This window comes from Mustela erminea, chromosome 7 (genome assembly GCF_009829155.1).
Source record: "Mustela erminea isolate mMusErm1 chromosome 7, mMusErm1.Pri, whole genome shotgun sequence".
In the NCBI taxonomy this organism is placed as follows: Eukaryota; Metazoa; Chordata; class Mammalia; order Carnivora; family Mustelidae; genus Mustela; species Mustela erminea.
The window spans coordinates 66,614,012-66,639,769 of record NC_045620.1 but is presented as its reverse complement, the minus strand read 5'-3'; the positions used below and the strand labels follow the sequence as shown (position 1 = coordinate 66,639,769).

Genomic DNA, 25,758 nt, shown 5'->3' with positions numbered 1-25,758 from the left:
ACACAGCATCCAGAATTAACTTTTTCAGATGTGTCAGATCATGTTACTCCCTTGCAGAAGACACTATAGAGGCTCTTTGTCACGATTAGAATAAAATCCCGATCCCTGCATGGAGACTTGGCCTTTGTATTTCTCTGATCTCAGCCCCTTCCTTACCCTTCCCTCCGGTCACTCTGGCCACCTCAGCCCTCTTGTTCCACAGCATGCCAAGTCGATCTCCTTTCTTCCCCCAGATTTCCGCCATTCAGGTCTCGGCTCCAACGTCCCTCCTCAGAAAGACCTTCTCTTTTTTTACTGTGCTTGGTTTGTTTTTATTTGTCCCATATTACCTATTATGTTCTACTTTTGTCTCCCCTACTGGGATGTTAGTGCAATGAGAACAGGCTCTTTGCTTTGTTTCCATAGCCCCAGCCACTAGACAGCCCCCCTCACACTCATTGATTTGTGTTGAATCAACACAATGTATATGCTTGTTTTTTTCTTACCTTTCCTGGCTACTTTAGACATTTCCATGCGCAGTTTGGGGAGCAGATGCTCATTTCTGTGAAACAAACAAACAAAAAAATAGTATCTTAATCTTCTTTGTATCTCTAGCATCTAATAGAGTCAGTGTCTATATATATATATATATATAAATTAATGACTTACGCGCATTCACTTCATGCATTATACTTTTCCTCCTTGATTGGATTAAGATTTTATTGTTTGAGTTTCATACCCTTGAAACGAATGAGCTGATGGGCATCTCTTATTTTAAAAATGCCAGAAAGTGTCCTTGTTAGATCATGTCTAAGAAGAGCAGAAATCAAGAGGGAATAGATTTTGTTCCTCTTGCTGCATGTGGCTCCTATCTTGGGGGGAACTGTGCCACCTTTGTCCCAGTGTCTTTAGACTTGTGCTTTAGTAAAGTAGTCTTATATTTGCTGCTTTCCTCCTTTCTTGTGTTTTTCCTTTTTTCTGCTCAGCATATGTAGAGGGATTTCAAGCTAAAAACACCTTAAGACTTCATTACTTTTAGTGCTTCGATTCTACTACTCAGACTGTTTAATCTTTAAATAGTCTAAATTATTTAAAGAACTGAGTTAAAGCTAAATATCCTACATATTCTGAATGTCCTTGTCTATTTCTAATATATGTCCTGTATTTCCTGAATAAAAATTACTATATCATTCGAAGCTTGTGTTCTTCTGAATTGTGTTGATGGAAATAAAGTTTTACAGAATGGTTTTGCTCTAACATCATTTCTTAAAATACAACAGAAAGATAAACGTCTTACTATTTAGAAACTTCAGTGGCTTACTGAATTTCTGACTCTCTCAATACTTAAGCAGATAACTTGAGGTATGTGGACATCCCCCAAACCCCCATGTCATTTCTGTATCACATCATTGTTAGGTCATGGTGATGGCTTGAGGCTTGCTGTTCAGAAATTGGTTTTAGTGAGAAGTTCTAGTATCAAGTGGGATGGTGAGAAAGTGATACTTAAATAGATCAGTATGTTCTAAACTCTCAGATGGAAAAGATATTTCAGTTCCTAAAGGTTTCTATCCCCAAATTCGTTTTTGTTTATTTCCTTTGCCACTGTAGTTAAAATGTCATTGTAGTTTTAGTCTGTATACTGTATTGTCTGCCAGGTATGTGTAGTTGTGTTGACTGTTTATTGTTCATGGTGCATGTATCAAAAAAATATGAGTGAACATATTAAGATATATACTATTATCAAGTATTTCAACCACATAAATTTCAACATAGAGTCTACCTGAGCATTTTCTGTTTTCACGTGCCTTTGAATAGGAAAAATACTCTCCTTTTTTTTTCCATTTTTAAAAATACGTATTTATTGATTTCCTTTACTAAGAAAAGTAATGCACATTCCCAACAGAACATTAGACTACACTTTCCTTAAAGATAGTTTGTTTTGACAAAACTCAAGTGTCTGACTTCAGTTTTGGGATATACATATTTTTTAAAAAATTGTTTCTTATGCTCTTTTCTTTTTACTCACAGTATATCTCTGTACCGGGGTAATTGCAGACCTATACGATTTGAGCCACCAATGCTGGATTTCCATGAACAGTAAGTTTAAAATTTTCAGACCATAGGTTCCCATTAAACTGTTATGTGTATTTTATGCATGCATTTATCTTGGTTTTTATCTGTATCATCTCTCTGAGAAAGTTACATTTTTAAGTACAAGAAAGCAATGTTGTTGAAGGTGGTTTGAAAATGGGAAGCCAGTATGTTACAAGTCTATCATATAATATTAATTCTTAAAGTTTGAAAGATACCCACCTAATAAATTCCCTGGTTCAAAGGATCTTCTCTTCAGAAACAACAGAATACTTCTGGGTTACTTTTGTGATTAGTAACTCATTTCCAGTTATACTATTAAAGATTTTCCATGTGGATACAGAAAGATATATTATTTATTTATTTGCATGTGCTTTTAAAGTACAGACTTTTATACATCACCAAATAAATATCATTATCACTAACCCAAAAGAGCAGACAAAAGAAGATCCCACAGAAAGACATGGTGTACAGAATTGCTTCCTCAAACCACATTTCTGGCTTCTCTTCTACCTCTGAGTCTCAGGTTTTGCACGTCTCAGATACATTAAGAAAAGACAGGTCTTCACCTGTATTTGGTTCTAATCTAATTCAGCAAGTAGATAAAGAGAACTTCTTAGTGATACAACTGCTAGAGCCATGCCATGCCACTCTGGTAAACTAGCAGAAAAATAAAAATTAAAAGGGAAGTGGTGGAGAAACTGTATCTAGATCTCTTTGATTCAGTAAGTGAAAATTAAAATTTCTTTAATGTTGTCAAAGTTGTAATTAACCATTTTTTTACTAGTAAACACCTTAAGTTCAAATAAATTATTTATAATCTCAAAACCTGGAATAGTAAAATACACTAATTGTATTTGTACAGGACCATGGTGGAGTAGCTAGCAAAAAAAGCAAGATATCTGATAGCAACTCCTATCTTTTAAGACTATATTCCTACAGAGATCATGGATTTTAGGGGTAGGGGTGTAGAGAGAAGTTTGTGTAGTTCTTTGTGCACTTCTAGATGGAATCAGTATTTTAGAATAGTCATTGTGTAAGTAAAATTAACTTTTGGGTGTTAGATTTAAAGACCATAATATTTATATGGGAAACATATCACTATCATTTGTGTCTTACAAAATCGGCTTAAGTGTATAATGTTAAGATTGCAAGGAACATCACAATAATGTGTCGCCCACAGTCTCCTTCTGTCAAATGCAAGATATTTAATGAAACATGGCACATACTTTGATCTCCATAAAAGAGTTCATTATTTTCTAACTACTATTGAGTTTTCTATGTACAGTAAAATTCTCTTGGAATATGTTTGCTCGCTCTAGAGTGGCCCAGAACTGAGACTAATGAACTCCATTCTAAGACAAGGGCATGAGCTATATTTCTGGTGCCACCTGAGGGTAAGGAGAGGAGGTCCGTGTACAGCACCAAAATCATTAGTCTCAAACAGTATTCTTACTTGGAAAGCTTAGCAGTAACCACTCTAGAGAGATCTTGTCAAAAGTTACACCCAGCTGTTTTTTACTTTATAATTTGTTTTTTTGAGAGAGTTTTACAGGTTTTATATATCACTTGAGATAAAGATATTTTCAGCTATACAAAATGCCTGAGTAGAAATTGGGAATTTCTGTTCCAAATTTCTGGACTCTTTAAATAATACCCTACCCCGGAAATAGGAGAAATTGAGGTAAGGTCATGAAAGATGCTGGACTGGTGGTTTTAACCTTTTTTGATCATGGATCTCTTGAGGACTAGATGAAAGCTGTGAACCTCTTTCTTCACCTCTCCAAATGCACACAAAGGCACACAGCTCTGTACCTACAGACAGTGTTGTGCATACAGGTTAAAGGGTTTTCTGGACATCCCTCTCAAAGTCCATACAGGATTCTTCAGAGGTAATGAAGAATTCCTGTTCTAGGCCACAGGTAATAATAAGTCACCACTACAGAACTTACTGGGATTTTGCTTATTATACTGGCAGTGCATGTCCACTGTAGTAAACTTAGAAATTACTAATCAGGAGAAAGAAGAAAGTAAGAAATTACTAGCAGTCCTGCCATGCAGAAACATTAACATTGAACTTTTATCCTTCAGGTCCTTCTTCTGTGCATCGTTATTTATTTATTGAGTCACAAAAAAACACAGTGGTATTTTCTGAACATAAACTGTTGTATAACCTGCTTTCTAAACATAACACATTTTGCATTTTTTCATTCTATTGAATTATCTGTTACTTTCTTTTATGTTATTAGGAAACATCAAATTGAATGGATCTATTTATTGTTTTGTGTTGCTTTAAATGTTTAATTCTTATTATCAGTGTTGAAACTAATGATTTAAATACAGCATGACTTTTCTCAGGAGAGAGTCCTAAGAATGGAGTTGTGGGATGAAGTGATATGCAGAATTTAAAGGTTTTCAGTTAATATTTAAGCTAGGGAATAATTTGGTGTCATGAACAAAGAGAACTGATAGGAATACATGAATTAATGTATGACTAGAGAGGAAATAAATGGGATTTTCTTAAGAGACTGGAACTGAAATCTCATGAGAGAAATTGTGAAAGTTTATTGAAGGTGTGCAAATGGACACGTGAACTCCAGTGCAAGCTGGGCTGGGTAATACAGTGAAGAAAATTATTTGAAGCATAGCATGGGCTCTTATTTACAGCACAGGAAGGGAAGATCATGAGCAAGTGCTGAAGCTTGATGTCCACAGGCAGGCTCTTAGGGAAGATCCTGAGGAAGCAGAGCAGTTGCAGATCCATCTGTTACTTCAAGTCTCCTAGCTCAGGCAAGGGCTAAGTTCTCTTTGAAAGGGCTTCCAACTAGCTAAGACAAGCTACCTAATCTCTCTTTTAATTAATTTAAAGCCAACTGATTATACCTGCAGAATCCCTTCCCAGCGGCACCAACATTAGTGTCTGAGTGAATAACTGGGAGAAGTTACTGTATGCTACAGAATGGTAACTGCCTCCCTTCCATGTTCCAGCTCTCAGGAGAGAGCATCACACATAACCCACCCTAGGCAGTAATGTATGAGGGAATTCTGGGAACTCTAGTTCAGCCCACTCAAGTTGATAGACCACAGAGCTGCCACATGGATGTAAACAGAGAGGTCCCTAAATTTAGAACTTCAACCCTGGAAGATCACAGGCAATGTGATTGGAAGGATTTGCCTAGCCATTTTCAAGCTAAGTTTCTTTTTATTAAAATTGAAAGTAGAAATTCTAGTTCAAAGAAAGTGAGGTTGTGCAAAAGGTGAATTATTGGTAGGTTAGGAAGTAACAGATTGCCAAAGGAAATCACTTCATGAAAGTAAGTGGTCTTTTTAAGCTCTAGCCATGTTGTACCTACTTTGAGTCTCTGCTCTAAAAAGAATTGTATGGATGCTTTCATATAAACAAAAAAAATGAAGAAGAAAGAATAGGTAATGAATGTACTCTTAAGGAAATTCAATAATTAAGATTTTTGCCATATTCATATTTTTGTCAATTTTAAATCATTTGAAAGCAGACACAATAACATTTTATTCCTATATTCTTCAGCACACTTCCGTATGTAAGGACATTCTACATAACTACACTACTGCTATTCATATTGTAAGAAAATTAACAATAATTACAGAATGCCTTTATTCCCTCTGTTTTGGTCAGTACTTCAGTTATTTGGTTCTAAGTGATGGAAATCTGATTGAAACTAGATGAGGCAAAAATGAACCTATCTTGGGAGGGATACTGACTCAGTACTGATGACATCACATGTGAAGAGGGTGCAGAAAGGTTTATTCTACTCACAGAATAAAGCATTCTGGGGAGAGCTGGGTGGGCTCCCAAGCAAGTCTGAAAAATGACCTGAGAGAGCAGAGAGAGGAGACCGGCTTGACTTTTATTGTGGTTGGGGCAGACTTGGAAAGTTTGAACTCATGGCATCTAAGAGCAAGAGTACAGGCTCTCTTATCGGCTTGCCCAGTTGTGGCATATAAAATGAGGGGACGTTATGGGGCTTAAAAACTGTCAGTAATCAAACATCAAAAATGGAATCAGTCTTCATTACTCATGACCTATACTAACCTCTGTCTGCACGCTGGTTATTGCTCTAATTGTCTGTTCAGGTGTCTGCTTCCCTTCTAGACCAGGCTGTGAAAAGTATTTATTTATCTTTGTCTCTCTGGCACGTATTTGACACTTAACGCTTATATACAGTACGTTATCTTTAAGTCCAATAAGATTGCCTGTTGATTTCTTCATCTCAATTAAATTAACTTTACATTATCAAGTGTTTTTTGCCAGACTACATTGAACATTTGCTTTACTTTTCTACTTGATCTGGCAGTGCACTGTCTTAATGCCCATGCTATAAATGTTTCATTGACTTGATATGTATAGCAGTAATTTTAGGACTTGAGAAGAATATCCTTAACACTTCATAATATTTTTATCAAAAATTCTAAGTAGACTTATCATTGCTTACTACCTTGACTCATGCACTGAAGTTTTGCTTTATGTTTTTTTTGGACTATTTCCATACTGCTTGTGGTCTTTTTGCTAAACCAGAAGACACTTACAATTTTAAAACATCCTTTGCAGTATCTGGAAAAACTTTAAATTGGATAGAATTTACCATTCTAAGTTGCATCTGATGGTCACCCAGGGCTTCCAGGAGAGCTCCAGGCCCTTTAGTGAGGACGCAGCTCTAGGACGTACCCTGGCCCCCTTCTGGACCCCCCTCTGTACGGACTCCTCTCACTACTGTGAGCATCGCTACTGCCCTCTAGAGCTTCTTCCACAGTAAATCAAGTTAACTTTCTTTAAAAATAGGCTTTCTATGTTTTCATCCATTACATTTAAATTTATTCTTTAATTCTACTACTTTCCCGCTCTCCCTTCCCTGCTTTCTCTCTAACAATTAGTTGGTACAATCTGGGCATGACCACCTCCCCCCATCCCTTTGCACCCCTCTTAGTTATTTATGCCAAGGCTGTTAAATATTTTTCTGTTTCCAAAACAACTCCTTTTTTCAGACATTTATTGCAGACTATGAGAGATGCTTTGGGTGAAAACTTGGTTTACTGAGTTCTTTGGTTTATGTAATTATTAAGTGCAGGAAATCTTGATTTCAAAACTAAAGCTTAAAATGGAGACCTAATTAATGGCTTAAAAAATTGAAGTTATTGAATAGTCTGTTGCTAAAAACAGAGGTCTTTATTTTCAAGTTAAATTCAGTTCTTGAAAGGTGTTTCTTCTAATCATTTTTTTATTTTCGGATAAAATCAAGTAGGTTCTCTTTTCTGAAGGCATGTTTGGTTCCTTTTCACTTTTTCAGTTTCTTACTGTTCCACCCCCCAATCTCAAGGCCGTCCCCTCCAACCTCAAGGCTATTCCCTCAGCCCTCAATCTCAAATGTGTATAAGAAGATGCTCGAATTTTGTGGTAATTGAGTGGTACAAAGTACTGCATATTGATTCAGCCCAGTTTCCTGCCAGAAGTTCTGTTTAGTAGAGTGCTGTGTCACTGCCATTCATAAGGTTTGTCTGAGGGTAGCTGCTCAGCCATTTCTGCAGCTGTTTCCTGGCATTGCTTTGTCTTTCTGTGGCATGGGAAACTTGCCACTGACCACAGAATTGCAGCTTACTTTCTATGCTCGTCTCTAGTTCATAGCTGCTGCTTGCTAATTCTTTTGCACCTCAGACTCTTCTGGAATATGGACAGTCAGTAGCTGTGCACAAACAGCACAGAGAACAGCCATATCTTTGATTCTGCTTATTTTATCTATAAATAATTCACTCTCCCCTTTGGCCCTCCTTCTGTCTTCGGAGGAGTTGACAGTGGAAACAAACAGAACCAGTGCTGCAGGCCATTTGAAAAATCTGTGTTTTATTTTTAAATCTTACCTGTCTAGCCCTGCAGTCACACGTGCTGCTTATGGCAAGCAGAATTCTAAGATGGTCCTCCAAATTCCTGGCCCTCCTAGATGCACACACACCTCCCAATCAAACACGAATCTAGATGTTGCCATAAAGGATTTTGGAAATGTAATTAGGGTCCCAAATCAGTTGACCTTTAAGTTAGGGAGATAATCCAGGGCCCTGAGGTGATGTCATGAGCCCTCAACATTTGTCTGTAGCAGTCGTAGACGGAAATGCAGTGATTTCAAGCATGAGAGGTGTTTGATGCAAGGAAGTTTCTTGTGCTACTTTTGGAATTGAAGAGGGCCATATGGCAAGAGGCTGAGAGCAGCCTCAATATCACCAATAACCTGCATGAGCCTGGAAGAGTCTTTGAGCTTGAGTGAGTGAGACCTTGAGCACATTACCCAGGTATGCTGGGCCTGGACTTTGGACTTACAGACTTGTAAGATAATAAATGGTTATCGCTTTAAGCCTCCAAGTTTGTGGTAATTTGTTATGTTGCAGAAAATTAATGCACTGCTTATTTATTTACAAGTAAGCAGACATTAGTACTTGGCCAAAGTTTTCATGGTTTAGTGTGACTTTTCTTTCAAGCATCCCACTTTATCATGGATCCTGTTCACATCCTCAGGGGAACTGAGGAGAGGGAGGGCCAGGGGAAGCTGTTTATATGAGGTCTGTTCAAAGAGGCCTCCCTCTGCTTCCTGTGGTGTGGACTGCCCAGAGCTACAAGAAGCCTGCTCTGTCTGAGCCCACATAGCTAGAGTAGCCTCCTGACACCCTTCCTGAGATCTTTCTTCTGTTCTTCTTACTCCAGACCTCTTTGAAAAACATAAGTAGATGACCCTTCTCCTCTGAACAAAAGTTCATTTCTGTAGTGTGTGACCAGGGCCTTTGCTCTTTGATCCCTAGAAAAAAGGGCAAGGCCAGCCTCAGCAGCACTGCACACCAAGCATTCTGATCCGCTCCCTGCTTCCAGGCTCCAAATACCTCCAAGCTACTTACTTACCCTGTGGTCGCCTCCTGCAGCAGGCTGTCTCCAGTCCTGTCTTCTCGAAGGATTCCCCAGACTACCTGTCCATCTTATACTCTGTCTTCTTTATCTTAACTGAGATTGATTATTACTAAGGCCACAGGAGGGAAAACATTATGTAAGTCAAGTTTATAGGGAGGTGAATGACTGTTGCCAGTTCGCTTACAGAACACTTGAATTGTGAAAGAGCGTATTTATTGAAGAAAGCATGTTAGTGGTAAACTTTTAGGATGTAAAGCCATTTTTATTTCTGTGTACTGTTATTCTATGTCTATGTAAAGCTTGAGGAAAAAGAATTTTATCTTCCATGCTATCTTTATACAGCTTCTTCCTACAGCATCGTGTCCCAAATTTGAGGCCCCAGCAGGATGTACACTTAATTACCCTACTTTCATGGTCCTGTGACCTCCAGCCTGAGATTGATGAGCCTGTTGGTTAAGGGGTCTAGCTCCTTTTACCAGAGGCAAGAGGGATTCCACTAAGTTTGAAGAGCTTATGAGGGCACTCAGCTTCCTACTTCCTAACTCTAAATGTGTTGTTATAAGTCTCTCTCTGGATACCCCTCTGTCCCTGCCTCAGGACGAAGTCCTTGTTCCACCTTTGGGTTTTTTCCCCCCGGTTGGACAGTTAAGCCACAGAAAGATTTTGGACCAAATGGTGGCTGGGCTGTAAGCCATACAGTGATTTTGGACCAGGCTTTTGGTTCCATATCCTTCTGGCTTGTGGCAAGAGGTGGTTAGCATCTGCATTGATGAACTCTCCAAAGGGGAATAAGACTTGGTGTTTAGCCCTTAGAGCTACCAGAAAACCTTAACCACAACAAAACTTCATGTCATCATTATAAAGAAATTGTCAATTGATGTGTAAAATAAACCACATCAAAGACCATTATTAAAACCATTAAAATGTGTTGAATGTTCCAAAGACTGTGAATAATTCTTTTTTACATAACTGGTGAACCTTACACAGGTGAACCTGAGTTTCCTGTGTGATATGGAAGAAGAGACTGTTACTCCGTTCTAGAAATGACAAAATGTTTAAAATAGTCCAAGATCAAACTGTAGATAAAGCTGCAGAAGAACTGAGTAAAGTAGTGGTAAATTAGATTTTGATGTCGATTTAGATAATACAGAATATGAAAATCAGGTGAGATAATGTGACTATATTAAGTCAGTTTAAATACATGAAATCTGACCAACTTCTGACTTTAAGCATTTAAAAAAAAAATCTATGAAGTCCTAATGAGGAAGTTAGACAAAAACCTATAAGGAAACAGACTGAAATTTCTACTTGGACAATAAAATGACCTTTGAGTTTATTTTTTGTAATGTTTAATTATATTACTTCCCACCCTGAGTTCTGTAATACTCTATTTCGTGTGGCATTTATTAAAGTACTTTAAGTACTTTTAAAAATGAATTCTTGAGGGATCATATTTAATATATGAGACTCACTCTCACTAAATAAGATTGAGCATTATACAGTTATATAAGAATCAGCTCTAATGCATGGGTTTGGATTTATGGCCGGCTCGTCCTGCTGGGCCTTTCATAGTGCCCCATGCCAGAACAAACTGTGGCCCCAAACCATTGCCTGGCCTCTGTGCCATAGCCTGCAAGCACTCAAGCAGGCCGCACAGTGAAAAGAAAAAAAAAAGATGTATCAACCATAAAAATTAGCCAGCATCATTATAAAGCTGGCTCAAATATAGGCCATCAGCAAATACCTTTTGATTCATTGACCTCAAGTAAACAAGTCACATAGCAAAACCATCTTGACTGAAGAAGTCACTCTAAACAAACAAAAAAACCTCTAAAAGCTTTATTCTAGTTTTATATGATGATGCTTAACAATTGAGGGGTAGTGTTACTTTCCAGAGTATTCTCATTACTTTACCATAACGCTGTCTTTACCTTTTTTCATGAAATACACAGAAAAATTCATGATATATATGTATATATATATACATATATATGTAGTTTTATATCTGCCACCCCATAGGTATTATTATATATTCTTAGTTTATGTAATTATTTTTAGTATATATATTTTAATATATATATTTAGTATACAAATATTATGATATAACTCAGTTTTGTCTTTATTGAGATATAGTTGACATGTGACATTGTATAAGTTTAAGGCATACAACATGTTGATTTGATATACTTATATATTGCAAAATGATTACCACTGTAGAGTTAGCTAACACCTTCATCACATCACGTACTTACCACTTCTCTTTTGTTATGAGAATATTGGCGGTTTTAGCAACTTTCAACTACAGAATACAGTATTGACAACTATAATTGCTATGCTGGACATTAAATCCCTAGAACTTACTCATCTTCTAACTAAGAGTTTGTACTCTTTGACCAATATCTCTGTCTTTCTGCACTCCTCTGCCCCTGGTAACTGCTATTTTAAGTCTCTGTTTCTCTGAGTTCAGCTTTTATACATATAAGTGATGCACAGTGTTTGCTTTCTCTATCTCACTTGATGTAGCATCATGCCCTCAAGGACCGCCATGCTGTTGCAAGTGGCAAGATGTCCTTTCTCATAGCCAAATAATATTTCATTCTATATATATATATCATATCTTTATCTGTTCAGATATATATATATATATGCATATATATAAATGCATATGTGTAGAGGCACCTGCATAAGTCAGTTGGTTAACCACCTGACTCATGAGATCAAGCCCCAAGTCGGGCTCCACCCTGGGCATGGAGCCTGCTTAAGATTCTCTCTCTCTCCCCCTCTCCCTCTGTCTCCCACCCCACTCACACACTCTCTCTCTAAAAAAAGGTTTAATTAAAAAATAAATGCATATATGTAAATCATGCCTGATACTGATAATTCTAATTCATATTTTCCCAACACAGATCCAAAGTCATAGAGTTCTTCCTCATTTTTCCCATTTTGTGCCTGCATCTCACTGCATACCCCCAAATAATTGGTAGAATATTACCTTTAAATACTTGGTAAAGTTTGCCAGTAGAATGTACTCCTGGGCTGGAATTTTGTTTTGGTAAGGTTTTAAATTGTGAATTTAATTTCTTTAATAGTTTTTTGTTTCATTTTAAGTGTGGAGCCCAGTATGGGGCTTCAGCTTAGAACCCTGAGATCAAGACCAGAGCTGAGATCAAGAGTTGGACACTTGGGGTACCTGGGCAGCTCAGCCATTAAGCAGCTGCCTTCAGCTCAGGTCATGATCCCAGGGCCCTGGGATTCAGCCGTGCATCAGGCTCCCTGCTCAGTGGGAAGCCTGCTTCTCCCTCTCCACTCCCCCTGCTTGTGTTCCCTTTCTCGCTGTGTCTCTCTCTGTCAAATAAATAAATAAAATCTTTAAAAATAAAATAAAACCTAGATTAAAAAAAAAAGAGTTGGACATTTAACTGACTGCACCATCCATGTGCTCCTTTAATAGTTTTATTTTTGTAGTGCTTACATATATTTTTTTTAATTTAGCAGTTTTGGTAAGCTGTGTTTTTCCAGGAGTTTGGCAGTTTCAGGATAATTTCCCAACTTACTAACATAAAGTTGCTAATATCATTCTATGATTGTTTTAATACCTGCAGCATCTATAGCTGTAACTCCTGTCATTGCTGATACTGATATTTTGTGCCATCTCTTTTTTCTTTCTCAGTTTTGTCAGGTAGTTATCAACTTACTAGTTTTTTACTCCCAAGATGTGTGAACTTAGGATTTCGTAGATCATCTCTATTTTACATGTTTTACTCCATTGATTTCCACTCTTACTTTAACATTTCTTTCTTTGGACTTTCTTTAAATTTAATTTGATATTCTTTATCTAATGACATGGATGCTTAACTCATTAACTTTTAGGTTTGTTTTTTTTTTCTCTGCAAATATGTAGATTGAATTCATGGATTTTTCTGTATGCACAGAATAAACAGTATTATACAAGCTTTAATGAGTTCAGTTTTTAATTTTCATTCAGTTCCAGATAGTTCTTAATTTTTATTCAGATTTTGTCTTTGATCCATGGGTTATTTACACATTCATTGATCTATTTACATATTTATAGGGAATTGAGTTACCCCATTTTGTTATTCATTTCTAGTTTAATTGAACCAGGACTAGAAAGTTATGAATATAAAAGTTACAAACAAAGATGAGATAGAATAGGAAATAACTAGCAAGATGGTACTTTAACTATATCAATACTTACATTAAATATAAATAGTCTAAAGACCAATTAAGAGATCAAGATTTTCAGATTAAAAAAGCAAGACTCAGCTAACAAGAGAAACCCAAAGGATAAGAAGCAAAATTGACAGAACTGAAGGGGAAAATAGACAATTCAGTATTAATAGAGACTTTAGTACTCCACTTACAATAATGGATAGACTATCTAAGCCAAGAGATAACGAAATAGAAGTGCTGAAAACAGTACAGAGCTCCTAGGCCTAGTAGACATCTGTAGAATATTTCATTCAACAACTAAGTACTTACACTACTCACACACACATAGAATGTTTTCCAGGATATAAACCATATGCTAGACCATAATGCAAGCCCCAGTAACTTTTGAAGTCATACAAAGTATGTTTTCTGGTAACTTCATTCTCTAATTAAATAAACTGGAAAGTAATATAGAACAAAAAGAATCTTCAGATATTAAGCAGCATACTTAATAACAAGTGAATCAAAGAAGAAAATCAATGGAGAAATTAGAAAATGCTTTCAGATGAATGAAATGAAAGTATAAAATACCAAAACTTATAGAATGCAGCAAAAACATTGCCCAGGAAGAAACTTAGAGCTGTATATATCTTAATCAGCAAAGAAAACCTCGAATCAGAAACCTAATCTTGCACCTTAAGAAACTAGAAAAAGAAAAGCAAGTTTAAAAAAAATTACAAAGAAGGAAATAAGACTAGAGTAGGGATGCCTGGATGGCTCAGTCGTTAAGCATCTGCATCTGCCTTTGGCTTGGGTCATGATCCTGGGGTCCTGGGATCAAGCCCCGCATCAGGCTCCCTGCTCAACAGAAAGCCTGATTTTCCCTTTCCCACTCCCCATGCTTATATTCCCTCTCTCTCTGTCAAGTAAATAAATAAAAAAATTTTTTCTTAACTGAAGACTTGAGTAGAAATAAGTAAGAGATAAAAATAATAGAGAAAATTAACAGAAACTGGTTCTTTGAAAAGAGCAACAAAATCAACAAACCCTTAGCTAGACTGACCAAGCAATAAAGAGAAAAGACTCTCAAATTACTAAAATCAGAAATGAAAGAGTGACATTACTATCAACCTTATAGAATTTTTTAAAAGGATTATAAGGGAATACCAGGAACAGCTATATGCTAACGAATTCATTAGCTTAGTTGAAATGGACAAATTCGTAAAAAGACAGAAATTACCAAAACTGACCTAAGAAGAAATAGAAAATCTGAATAGACTTACAAGTAACAAGTTTGAATTAATAATCAAAAAACTTCCCAAAATGAAAGTTCTGATGCACAGAAAGCCTTATTGATTAATTCTAACAAGAAATCAAAGAAGAATTAATAATGATCCATTACAGACTGCTCCAAACAATAAAAGAGGGAACATTTCCCAGCTCAGTATATTAGGCCTGCATTACCATTATACCAAAACCTCACAAAAACATTACAAGAAAACTACAGACCAATACCCCTTTATTATTCCTCCACAAAATAATAATAACCAAAATCAGCAACACATAAAAATGATTATATATCGAGGTGCCTGGGTGACTCCGTTGGTCAAGCAACCAACTCTTGATCTCAGCTTAGGTCTTAATCTCTGGATCATGAATTCAAGCCCCACATCTGAAATTCAATTAATACACCATGGTAATAGAGTAAAGGCAAGAAGTCAGAATGGCTAAAATTACCAAGTCAGGAAATGACAGATGCTGGCGAGGATGCAGAGAAAGGAGAACCCTCCTACACTATTGGTGGGAATGCAAGCTGGTGTAACCACTCTGGAAAACAGCATGGGGTTCCTCAAAAAGTTGAAAATAGAGCTACCCTATGACCCAGCAATTGCATTACTGGGTATTTACCCTAAAGATACAAACATAGTGATCCGAAGGGGCATGTGTACCTGAATGTTTATAGCAGCAATGTCCACAATAGCCAAATTATGGAAAGAACCTAGACATCCATCAACAGATGAATGGATAAAGAAGATGTGGTATATATACACAATGGAATACTATGCAGCCATCAAAAGAAATGAAATCTTGCCATTTACAACAACGTGGTTGGAACTAGAGGGTATTATGCTTAGTGAAATAAGTCAGTCAGAGAAAGACAACTATCACATGATCTCCCTGATATGAGGAAGTGGAGATGCAATGTGGGGGGGTTTGGGGGGAAGGAAAAGAATAAATGAATCAAGATGGGATCAGGAGAAGACAAACCATAAGAGACTCTTAATGTCACAAAACAAACAGAGGGTAGCTGGGGGGTAGGGAGGTAGAGAGAGGGTGGTGGGGTTATGGATGTTGGGGAGGGTATGTGCTATGGTGAGTGCTGTAAAGTGTGCAAACCGGGCGATTCACAGACCTGTACCCCTGGGGCTAGTAATGCATTCATTATATGTTTATAAAAAATAAAAAATAATTATTAAAAAAAAAGAATAAAGGCAAGAAGAACATATGATCTTGTTAGTAAATACACACACACAAAGAATTTGAACATACATCCTTTCAGGGCGCCAGAGTGGCTCAGTTGGATAAGCAGCTGCCTGCAGCTCAGGTCATGATCTCAGAGTCCTGGGATCAAGTCCTCCATTCAGCTCCCTGCTCAGTGAGGAAGACTCCTCCCTTCTCCCTCTCCCTCTGCCTGCTGCTCCCCCTGCTTGTACTCTCTCTCTCTCTGTCAAGTAAATAAAATCTTTTTAAAAAAGAAAAAAATCCTTTAGGATAATAACACTCAAAAAACTAAGAATAGAAGAGAATTTCCCTAACCTGATAAAGAACACCTATGAAAGTCCCACAGCTAACATTATATTCATGAAAGACTGAAAAATTCCCCCTACATCAAGAACAGGGCAGTTTCGCAAGAAGAAGGAGCAAAAGATACCCAGACTGGAAAGGAAAAAGGAAGACCATCTCTATTTTTGTATGTTGTACTCTTATATATGGACAATTAAAAGCAATCCACTTAAAAAAATTAGAACAAGTAAGTTCAGCAGGGTTACAGGATATAAGATCAGTATGCGAAGTAAATTATATTTCTATACACTAGTGATGAGCAATTTAAAAATAAGAAAACAGTTCCATTTGTAGTAACTCAAAAAGAGTAAAATACTTAGATATAAATTTAACAGAAGTAATACAAGACCTGTATACTAAAAACAACAAACCATTGTCAAAAGAAATTAAAGAACTAAATAAATGGAAGCCATTTTTTTATTCATAGATCAGAAGATACAAATAAAGATGGCGATACTCCCTAAAGTGATCTATGAATTTAGCACAAATCCCAACTGACATTTTTCTAGAAATGGACAAGCTGACCTTAAAATTCACATGAAATAAGAGGGAACCAGAGCAGCCATTGTTTTAAAAGGAGACCAACAGGAGAGAACTTCCAGTGCCCAATATCAGAAGCTTTCTTTTTTTTTTTTTTTTTTTTTTTTAAGATTTTATTTATTTATTTGACAGACAGCGATCACAAGTAGGCAGAGAGGCAGGCAGAGAGAGAGGAGGAAGCAGGCTCCCCTCTGAGCAGAGAGCCCTATGCGGGGCTTGATGCCAGGACCCCAGGATCATGACCTGAGCCGAAAGCAGAGGCTTTAACCCACTGAGCCACTCAGGCGCTCCCCAATATCAGAAACTTTCTTGACTAAGCTTTAGTCAAGATACTATGACACTGCCGTAAGGAAATACATAAATAAATGGAATAAAATTTAGATCCCAGAAATAGAACTTCACATTTATTGCCAATTGATTTTGATAAGGATGCCAAAACAATTAAGTAGATACAGTCTTTGCAACAAATGGTGCTGGGGCAATTGATATCCACATTGTATAAGGAACTCTTGCAATGCCTTTAATTTTACTCTGTGTTTAATTAAGTACAGGGTTTCCTTATCTCTCCTGTTGACACTTCATAAACCCTTTCAATTAAGAATTAGTTTATATTTGAGGTGCCTGGGTGGCACAATCAGTTAAGCCTTCCACTCTTGGTTTGTGCTCAGGTCACAATCTCAGGTCATGAGATCAAGCTCTGGGTTGGGCTGCTTGCTGAGTGCAGCCTGCTAAAGTTTCTCTTCTCTCCTTCTGCTTCCACCCACCCCATGCATGTGCATGCACTCTCAAATAAATAAGTCTTAAAAGAAAAAGAATTAGTTTGCCATTTTTAAAGTTTGGATTTTACCCATTCATTTTATCCACACTCTAAATATTACTAAATATTCTTCTAAATATTACCATTTCTAGTTGTGCCGTATCTATCTGCTTCTCTTTTTTTTTAAGCTCTTTTAAAATATTCTAACTATATATATCATGTTCTTGCTGAATTCTCAACTAACTTGTCTGATCTTCCAAGTCACTAATAGTTTTTGATCCACCTTTATACATTGTATTTTTTTTAAAAGATTTTATTTATTTATTTGAGAGAGAGACAGTGAGAGAGAACATGAGCAAGGAGAAGGTCAGAGAGCGAAGCAGACTCCCCATGGAGCTGGGAGCCTGATGTGGGACTCGATCCCGGGATTCCGGGATCATGACCCGAGCCGAAGGCAGTCGTCCAACCGAGCCACCCAGGTGTCCCTATACATTGTATTTTTATACTAATATTTTCTTTTTTCTATATGGTTTCTTACCTCCTTTTACTAATATCTTGCCATATCTCCTTAAATATATCACATTGTGCTTATTTTTAGTTCTTGGTTCAACTTTTCCAACTTCAAGTGCATATTATTCAGAAATTACCAAGTTATATATATACTATGACCACAACCAGCCCCAAAGTCTTAGTGGGATATAGACTAATCAGCACGCCTATCTGAGAAATGCCATTTCTTGGAACAATGTACAAGAGCAAAGAGTAAAAGATGACTTTTAAAATTTAATGTTATATGTCACTTTTGCTTACATTTCACTGGCCAAAGAAAATCTTACAGGCAAGCCTAATGTTAAAGTGGAGAAGTATAATCCTCTCACAGGTTCTGTCAGCAGATTGGGAACATTGCAGTTTACTACAACATGGTATATTTTCTGATTGATTATACCCCTTACAGATCATGTTATTTTGATGTGTGAACTTAAGAGTTCCGCTTGCATTCATCTTGTAATGAATATTACATATTGAGGAAAGGCAGAATACCACACCTTTTGGTTCTTGTCTCCTGTGAATTAAAGAAGGAAGATGATCCCCAAGGAAGGAGGATCCAGTTCCACACTCACATATGTGTAAAAACTGTTATTTGTCCTGTATTGGCCACCACTCTGTCTGATAGGCGGAAGCATCTGTATGGAGGTGTCTTCCTAAACTGTAATCAAACAGTCTTGGTCTTTGGAGGACCAAAGAGAGGACTTAGAGGTTGGTATGCTCCAGGGTAGTTGATTATCAGCTTCTTATCTCTGAAGGCCCACCCTCTGCTGTTCTAGTTTGAGGGCACAGGGTCCGATTGTCCCAAGACAAGCAGGGAAGGAAATGGAGAATGAAATTTTGAAGACTTCCTATCCCCTAGCCTCTCATTGTCAGCTTAGACTGTTTTTTGTCCCTTGCTTTTTCCCCACCTTCCAGTTCAAGGCAACCTTTTTTTCCCCCAAGGGTTTCTTACTGTTTCTTAGTTAATACTTGGGATCAGTACCTTTCTCTAGCTTCTACATTTTTCCAGCATTGTTTGTGTATGTATGGGGATGGGGTGCTCGAGGAGAGCAGTAGCAGCAATAAAATAAAAATGTGGACCAGAATGGTTGCCTGAGGAGAGGACCTTGTGAAAGAAACTGTATTTGAATTAGAAAATGAGAATTTGGATTGGGATAGAGGATAGAGAGGAAAACACAGAACAAATAAATAGGTAAAGGCATGAGGGCCTGGCACATGAGACCAGCCTGAGCCAGGTTGGAAAGCTGTGAAAAGAAAACATAAGGCATTAGTTTCTTGTTTAGGTTGATTGATGTCAGGTTGAGGAGAACCTTAATTTCCACTGGTGAGGGGTGTGGGGGGATGCAGCTCACCCACGAACCCTCTTACCAAGTACCTGTGCTAGATAACATGGAGACCACACGGTGCATATATAATGTAACCTTTGTCCGAAGTAGTACTGATAATCTTGTTGAGGAAGTAAGACTGGTGCCAATTAAATGATTAGAGAGCATAGAAGAAGTGTAATTTTTATGCAGAATTCTCTAATGCTGTATGAGTCAGGAGGCCTGTACAACTAAGATTAGCTGTGTACGTACTTAATGGACTACATAACTGGGGAGATTTCACTTTTGAGACAAACTGTAATGTGGATGCCAAGGAGAACATTAAAATGCATCTGTGGATATCAGACCACTCAGTTTGTGGTTTATGTTATTCCTATGAGAGGAGACAATTTAGTATAATGGGTTAGAACATGGACTAAAGCCAGGTGGCCTGGATTCAAACTTAGATTCCAAGTGTGACTTTGGATAAGTTAAATAACTTTTCTGTGCCTCAGTATCCTCATTTATAAAATGAGGACAATAATACCCCCTAACTCATAAAGCAGATCTGCTCACATAACTTTGCCACTCAGTTTCTCCTAAACTGAAGAGTGTGTATCAGTGGAATTTGGGGAGAAGAGAACATGATTCAGAATTAGTAGGAAAGCCAGGGCAGTATTACAGAAAGCAATGAAAGGATCTGACCATTTTGTTTCCTGCCTGCTTCCTCACTAGATTGTAAGCTTCCTTCAGGCAGAGATTTGCTTCATCATATCCCAGCTCCTGGCTCAGTATGTGACATAAAATTGGCACTTCTATACATTTGCTGAATGCATTTTCATGTGTAATTTTAAATATAAACCAATTTAATAAATTGTTTATATGTTTGGATGTATATTTGTCTAATGGTTTTGATATTTAATTTTTTAACAACTAGGAATCTATGAAGTATTTGTGACAGGTTTTTATTGTTGTGTTTTTTGTTTTTTGTTTTTTGTTTTTGCTTTTACAGGCCAGTTGGAATGCCAAAAATGGAAAAAGTTTACTTACATAATCCTAGTTCTGAAGAAACTATTACTTTAGTATCAATATCTGCTACAACATCACATTTTCATGCATCATTTTTTCAAAATAGGGTAAGTATTTCTACAATAAATGTTTCCCTTAAGTTTGAAATAATAATAAGTCCAGTGGGCTCTTTGCTCAGAGTATCATAAAGCTATTAATACGTCAGCTGTGCTGAGTCCTTGACTGGAAACTCAGGGAAAATCCACTTCCCAACTCACTGAAATTTTTGGCAGAATTCAATTCCTATGCTTATAGAATTGAGGTCCCCATTTCATTGCTGTCTCTTGGCCAGGGACCTCTCTCATTTCCCTAGGGTGCCCACATTGCTTGTCACCACCCTCAGGCCAGGAGTAATGCATCATATCTCCCTCATGCTTCAGATTTCTTTGGCTTCCTCTTCTGCCACCAGTGGAGAAAATTCTGCCTTAATCGTATCATCAGACCAGGACTACCTGGATAGTCTCCTTTTTGATGAACTAACTAGTTAGTGTCAACTAACTAAATTTTTGATGAACTAACTAGTTAGTTAGTGTCAACTAACTAAAATGACCTCAGTTACATTTGCAAATTCCCCTTTATTGTGTAATATAAATAACCACAGGTGTGATATCTCCTCATAGTCACAATCTCAGAGATTAGGGCAGGAAATTTGGGGGACTGTTTTAGAGTTCTGTCTACTACAAGTATCCTCTGAAATTTAATTTTATAATCATTTTTGTAGATAGTATGCAAACTTGTAATTTAAAAAAAATATATTTGACTGAAAACTTGAGCCTTCAAAAAAATTTTGAATTTGAGACAGTGCACACATTAAGCTTTAACAGATAGGCTGCTAAAATAACTAATAGATGAGCTTCCAAAAAAGCTAAATAACAAGCATCAGAGGGAGATAAGTGAGTGGAACTTAATTTCATCTTCCCAGAGTTTCCACTGACTCCTTTGAAGAGATAGGACCGAATAAAAAGGATCTTTTTTTAAAGTAGCTAAAATTATAGAATTTATTTAGATATTACATTTCTCCTTTCAAAATCCTATTTCATCATATGTTGTTCTTAGCTAACAACTTCTGGAGTAAGGAATTTTGGCTTTTTTAAATTTCAAAGTATTAGCAGGGAACTGATGAGTTAGCATGTTACTTTCAGTAATAAAAATTTTATTTTTGTGGTTCTCATGGAAGAAGTCCCTTTTTCTAAGGTATTTCTTAAATTTCCCTGAAGTTATTTTTTTGTTGTTACTTAAAAGATGTTTTCAGAGCTTTTAAAACATGCTGATGTTCTCAAATAATAGAGTGGCTGTGCTGGGGAGAGATTTACATATTCATCTAGTCCAGTATCCTCATTATACAAAGGAAGAAAGAGCTCAATTTCAGAAGGGTTTGCCCCTGTCATGCAGTTAATGATAAGACCCAAGATGAGTGTCTATGTGTTCTATTGGCCTACCCAGCGATTTGTATCATATTAGGCTATGATATGAGATGTATATGCTACCACCTGTGTATAGAGGTGCACTTATGTGTAAATGTAACCACCCAACTTCCGGGAATGGCCAATGTGCAGAGACTTGTTTGTTGAGTTAAAGAGCAAAATAGTGAAGTGAAAATGGAAACAGCTTAAAAATAGTTCACAACAGCAGTACAGATTTTATTTTTAACTCGTTAACATTCTCTGCTAATTCAGGCAATGTTTTCTTGTTTCAAAATGCCTGAGCTTCACCCTTGTTAAAGGCCAGGGTTTTCACTTTTTTCATGTTTCTATCATAAGACAAAGACTAGACCAAGAATAACAAATAAAGATTGCTTACAGGGACCATATAAATAATGTAAATGAGAGAAGTGGGCCACGTGGAATGAGGGTGACTGGAGAACATGTGGCCAGTCTAAAGGGATCAGCCCGCACTCAGGTCCAGCCAGTGGTTAACCATGTGGGAATGTAAGCCCATCCATGGTTCTTCTTATGTTCCAAAAAGAATCAGAAGTAGGAATTTTTATATGATATCTTCCAGCTTTTACACATTGAAAATGTATTCAGTTTTAAAAAGACAGATGGTGTAGACCAAACGAAATAAACTAACGGCCACTAGCTTGACATTTCCAAACTAGACTCTCCCAGGACTTATTTCTACACATGAATTTTATGCAGAGAGAAGTGTTTTTCTGAAAATTCCTCAAAAGATAAAGTAAATCTGTATGTTAGTCAAAGGGTAAGTTAAAAATCATACTTGTTTTCCATTGTCAGGAGGTGAAATTAAACAAAAATGATCTATACCTACCAAAATCTACAGCTGAATCACCTAGATTTAGTTTCAAAAGAAGATAGCCAAAGTCTATGCTGTCTTCTCTTTCTTCTTCTTCTTCTTAGTTTCCATCTTAATTTCCTGAAGTAAGGTGTGGACTCCAGCAGCCGAATAATGGAGGGGAGAAATGCAATGAATTCTTGGGGGGAAGAAATAACCTTATTTCCCCTTTACTTCAATGTTATGCCTACATTAAGAGCCTTTGGTGAAAGATGAAAAGAGTCTTCTCATGTCCAGGAGGGCAGACCCTTTCTGAAATTTTATTTTAACCTTCAAAATTCCTGGTCAGATCTTACATCCTTGAAAATAGAACATTTCCTATAACTCACTTAAGTTTTCAGTTATTTACCAGTATCATCTCTATATTAACTAACCAATAGGAAATAGAGAAAAGAGTAGTTATTTTTCTAAAAGGCCAGGTTTTATATAACCATATAATAACCCACAGGCAAATAGCCCCCTTAGTAAGGTCTTTTTTTAACCTGAAAATCAAGAAGAATAAGGGTAGTGAAGAATGTGGTTGTGTGACAATTTGTTTTTCTGTATGTGACTTCCAATAATTAATTACATTACTTGTTATTACCTGTTAATTAACTATAATTGTTTAGTTAATTATACTTACGATTTAAAATTCCATAATATTATTACCACAATTTAGACCTATCCATCTTTCATGACTATATTGTATATTGGCCATAAAACATGTAATACTAAAAAGAAACATGTAATACATGTTTTGTATCAAAGAATACAGATTTTTTAAATACTGTATATAATAGTCTAATTTGGATTATGGTAAGAATTATAAAAATGTAGTCCCTTACAGACATAGGTAAGCAACACAAATTATTTTTTCCTTGATTGTCTAGAACCTTTTGATTGATTAAATTTTCACATAATTTGAAGATTAAGAAAACATTGTTTCAGTCTCAGACTAAAAATGTTTTAGCCCACATATTTTACTATTCCTAATATAATCTCTTCTCATGGGTTGAAGGTCTTAATGAATTTTTTATCTAATGAATGATTTTATATAACTCATTTAGCACAATGCCCTCAGGGTCCATCCATATTGTTACAATGGCAGAATTTCCTTTTTTCTCATGGCTGAATAATATTCCATGGGGGGAATGTTTGTGTGTATATCATATCATTTTTACCTATTTACCTGTTGATAGACATTTGGCTATTGTGAATGATGGTGCAGTAAACATGGGAGTGCTTATATCTCTTCACTATCCTGTTTTCATTTCCTTTGGATAAATACCCAGAAGTAGGATTGCCAGATCATATGGTTGTTCTTGTTTTTAATTTTTTGAGGAACCTCCATATTGTTTTGAACCAATTTACATTCCCACCAACAGTGTACAGGATTCCCTTATGTCCACATCTCATCAACACTTGTTTTCTCAATGATAGCCATTCTAACAGTTATGGAGTGATACCTCATTGTGATTTTCATTTGCATTTCCCTGATGATTAGAATTGTTGAACTTCTTTCTGTATACCTGTTGACTATGTCTTCTTTGGGAACATATCTGTTTAGTTACTCTGCCCATTTTACTTATTTTATTGTGTTATGTTAGTCACCATACAGTACATCATTTTTGATGTAGTGTTCCATTCATTGTTTGCTTATAAACACCCAGTGCTCCATCCATGCCCTCCTTAATTCCCATCACCAGGCTTACCCATTCTCCCACCCACTACCTTCTAAAACCCTCAGTTTGTTTCCCAGAGTCCGTCGTCTCTCATGGGTCATCTCCCACTCCAATTTCTCTCCCTTCAATTTTCCCTTCTCCTGTTGTCCTCCATGCTATTCCTTATGCTCCACAAATAAGTGAAACCATATAATAATTGACTTTCTCTGTTTGACTTATTTCACTTAGATAATGTCCTCCAGTCCCATCCATGTTGATGCAAAAGTTGGGTATTCATCTTTTCTGATGGCTGAGTAATAGTCCATTGTTTATATGGGCCACATCTTCTTTATCCATTCGTCTGTTGAAGGGCATCTTGGCTCTTTTCCACATTTTGGCTATTGTGGACTTTATTGCTGTGAACATTGGGGTTCGTTTGGCCCTTCTTTTCACTACAATCTGTATCTTTGGGGTAATAACCCAATAGTGCAATTGCTGGGTCATAGGGTAGCTCTATTTTTAATTTTTTGAGGAACCTCCACACTCTTTTCCAAAGTGGCTGCACCAGTTTGCATTTCTACCAACAGTGTAAGAAGGTTCCCCTTTCTCTACAACTTCTCCAACATTTGTTGTTTCTTGACTTCTTGATTCTTGACATTCTAACTGGTATAAGGTGGTATTTCAGTGTGATTTTGATTTGATTTTCCCTGACGTCTAATGATGATGAACACTTTTTCACGTGTCTGTTAGCCATTTGTATGTCTTCTTTGGAGAATTGTCTGCTCATGTCATCTAACCATTTTTTAACTTGATTATCTGGTTTTTGGGTGGTGAGTTTGAGAAGTTCTTTATAGATCTTGGATATCAGCCCTTTGTCTGTAGTGTCGTTTGCTAATATCTTCTCCCATTCCGTGGTTTGCCTCTTAGTTTTGTTGACTATTTGCTGTGCAGAAACTTTTTATTTTGATGAAGCCCCAAAAATTCACTTTCACTTTTGTTTCCTTTGCCTTTGGAGACGTGTCTTGAAAGAAGTTGCTGTGGTTGATGTTGAAGAGGTTACTGCCTATGTTCTCCCCTAGGATTTTGATAGAATCCTGTCTCACATTGAGGTCTTTCATCCATTTCGAGTTTATCTTTGTGTATGGTGTAAGAGAATGGCCCCGCTTCATTCTTCTGTATATAGCTGTCCAATTTTCCCAGCACCATTTATTGAAGAGACTATCTTTGTTCCTTTGGATATTTTTTCCTACTCTGTTGGAGATTAGTTGAGAGTCCATATCTGGGCTCCTTATTTTGTTCCATTGGTCTGTGTGTCTGTTTTTGTGCCAGTATCATGCTGTCTTAGTGCTCACAGCTCTGTAATATAGCTTGACATCAAACAACATGATGTCCCCAACTTTGTTTTACTTTTTCAACATTTCCTTGGTGATTAGGAGTCTTTTCTGGTTCCATATGAATTTTAGGATTGTTTTATCTATTTTTGTAAAAAAAATATGCCTTTGGGTCATTGATAGGGATTACCTTGACTCTATAGATGACTTTAGGTAGTATGGACATTTTAACAGACAGTTATCAGTGATTCTTCCAATCAGTGAACATGGC

At 36.8% G+C, this 25,758-nt stretch overlaps 1 protein-coding gene and 1 non-coding gene across 2 annotated transcripts in view; both read left to right on the top strand.

Annotated features, from left to right (window-relative positions):
- The window catches only part of TMEM131 (transmembrane protein 131), a 212,579-nt gene that overhangs the window by 89,143 nt on the left and 97,678 nt on the right, over positions 1-25,758 (top strand). Inside the window, exons 4-5 of the mRNA XM_032351980.1 lie at positions 2,008-2,076; positions 20,169-20,292. Of these exons, the coding sequence (XP_032207871.1) occupies positions 2,008-2,076; positions 20,169-20,292 (193 nt within the window). The remainder of the gene's footprint in view (positions 1-2,007; positions 2,077-20,168; positions 20,293-25,758) is intronic.
- Positions 10,517-10,651, top strand: LOC116596680. The gene has a single exon (XR_004288262.1). It is a non-coding gene; the product is annotated as a small nucleolar RNA SNORA42/SNORA80 family (small nucleolar RNA).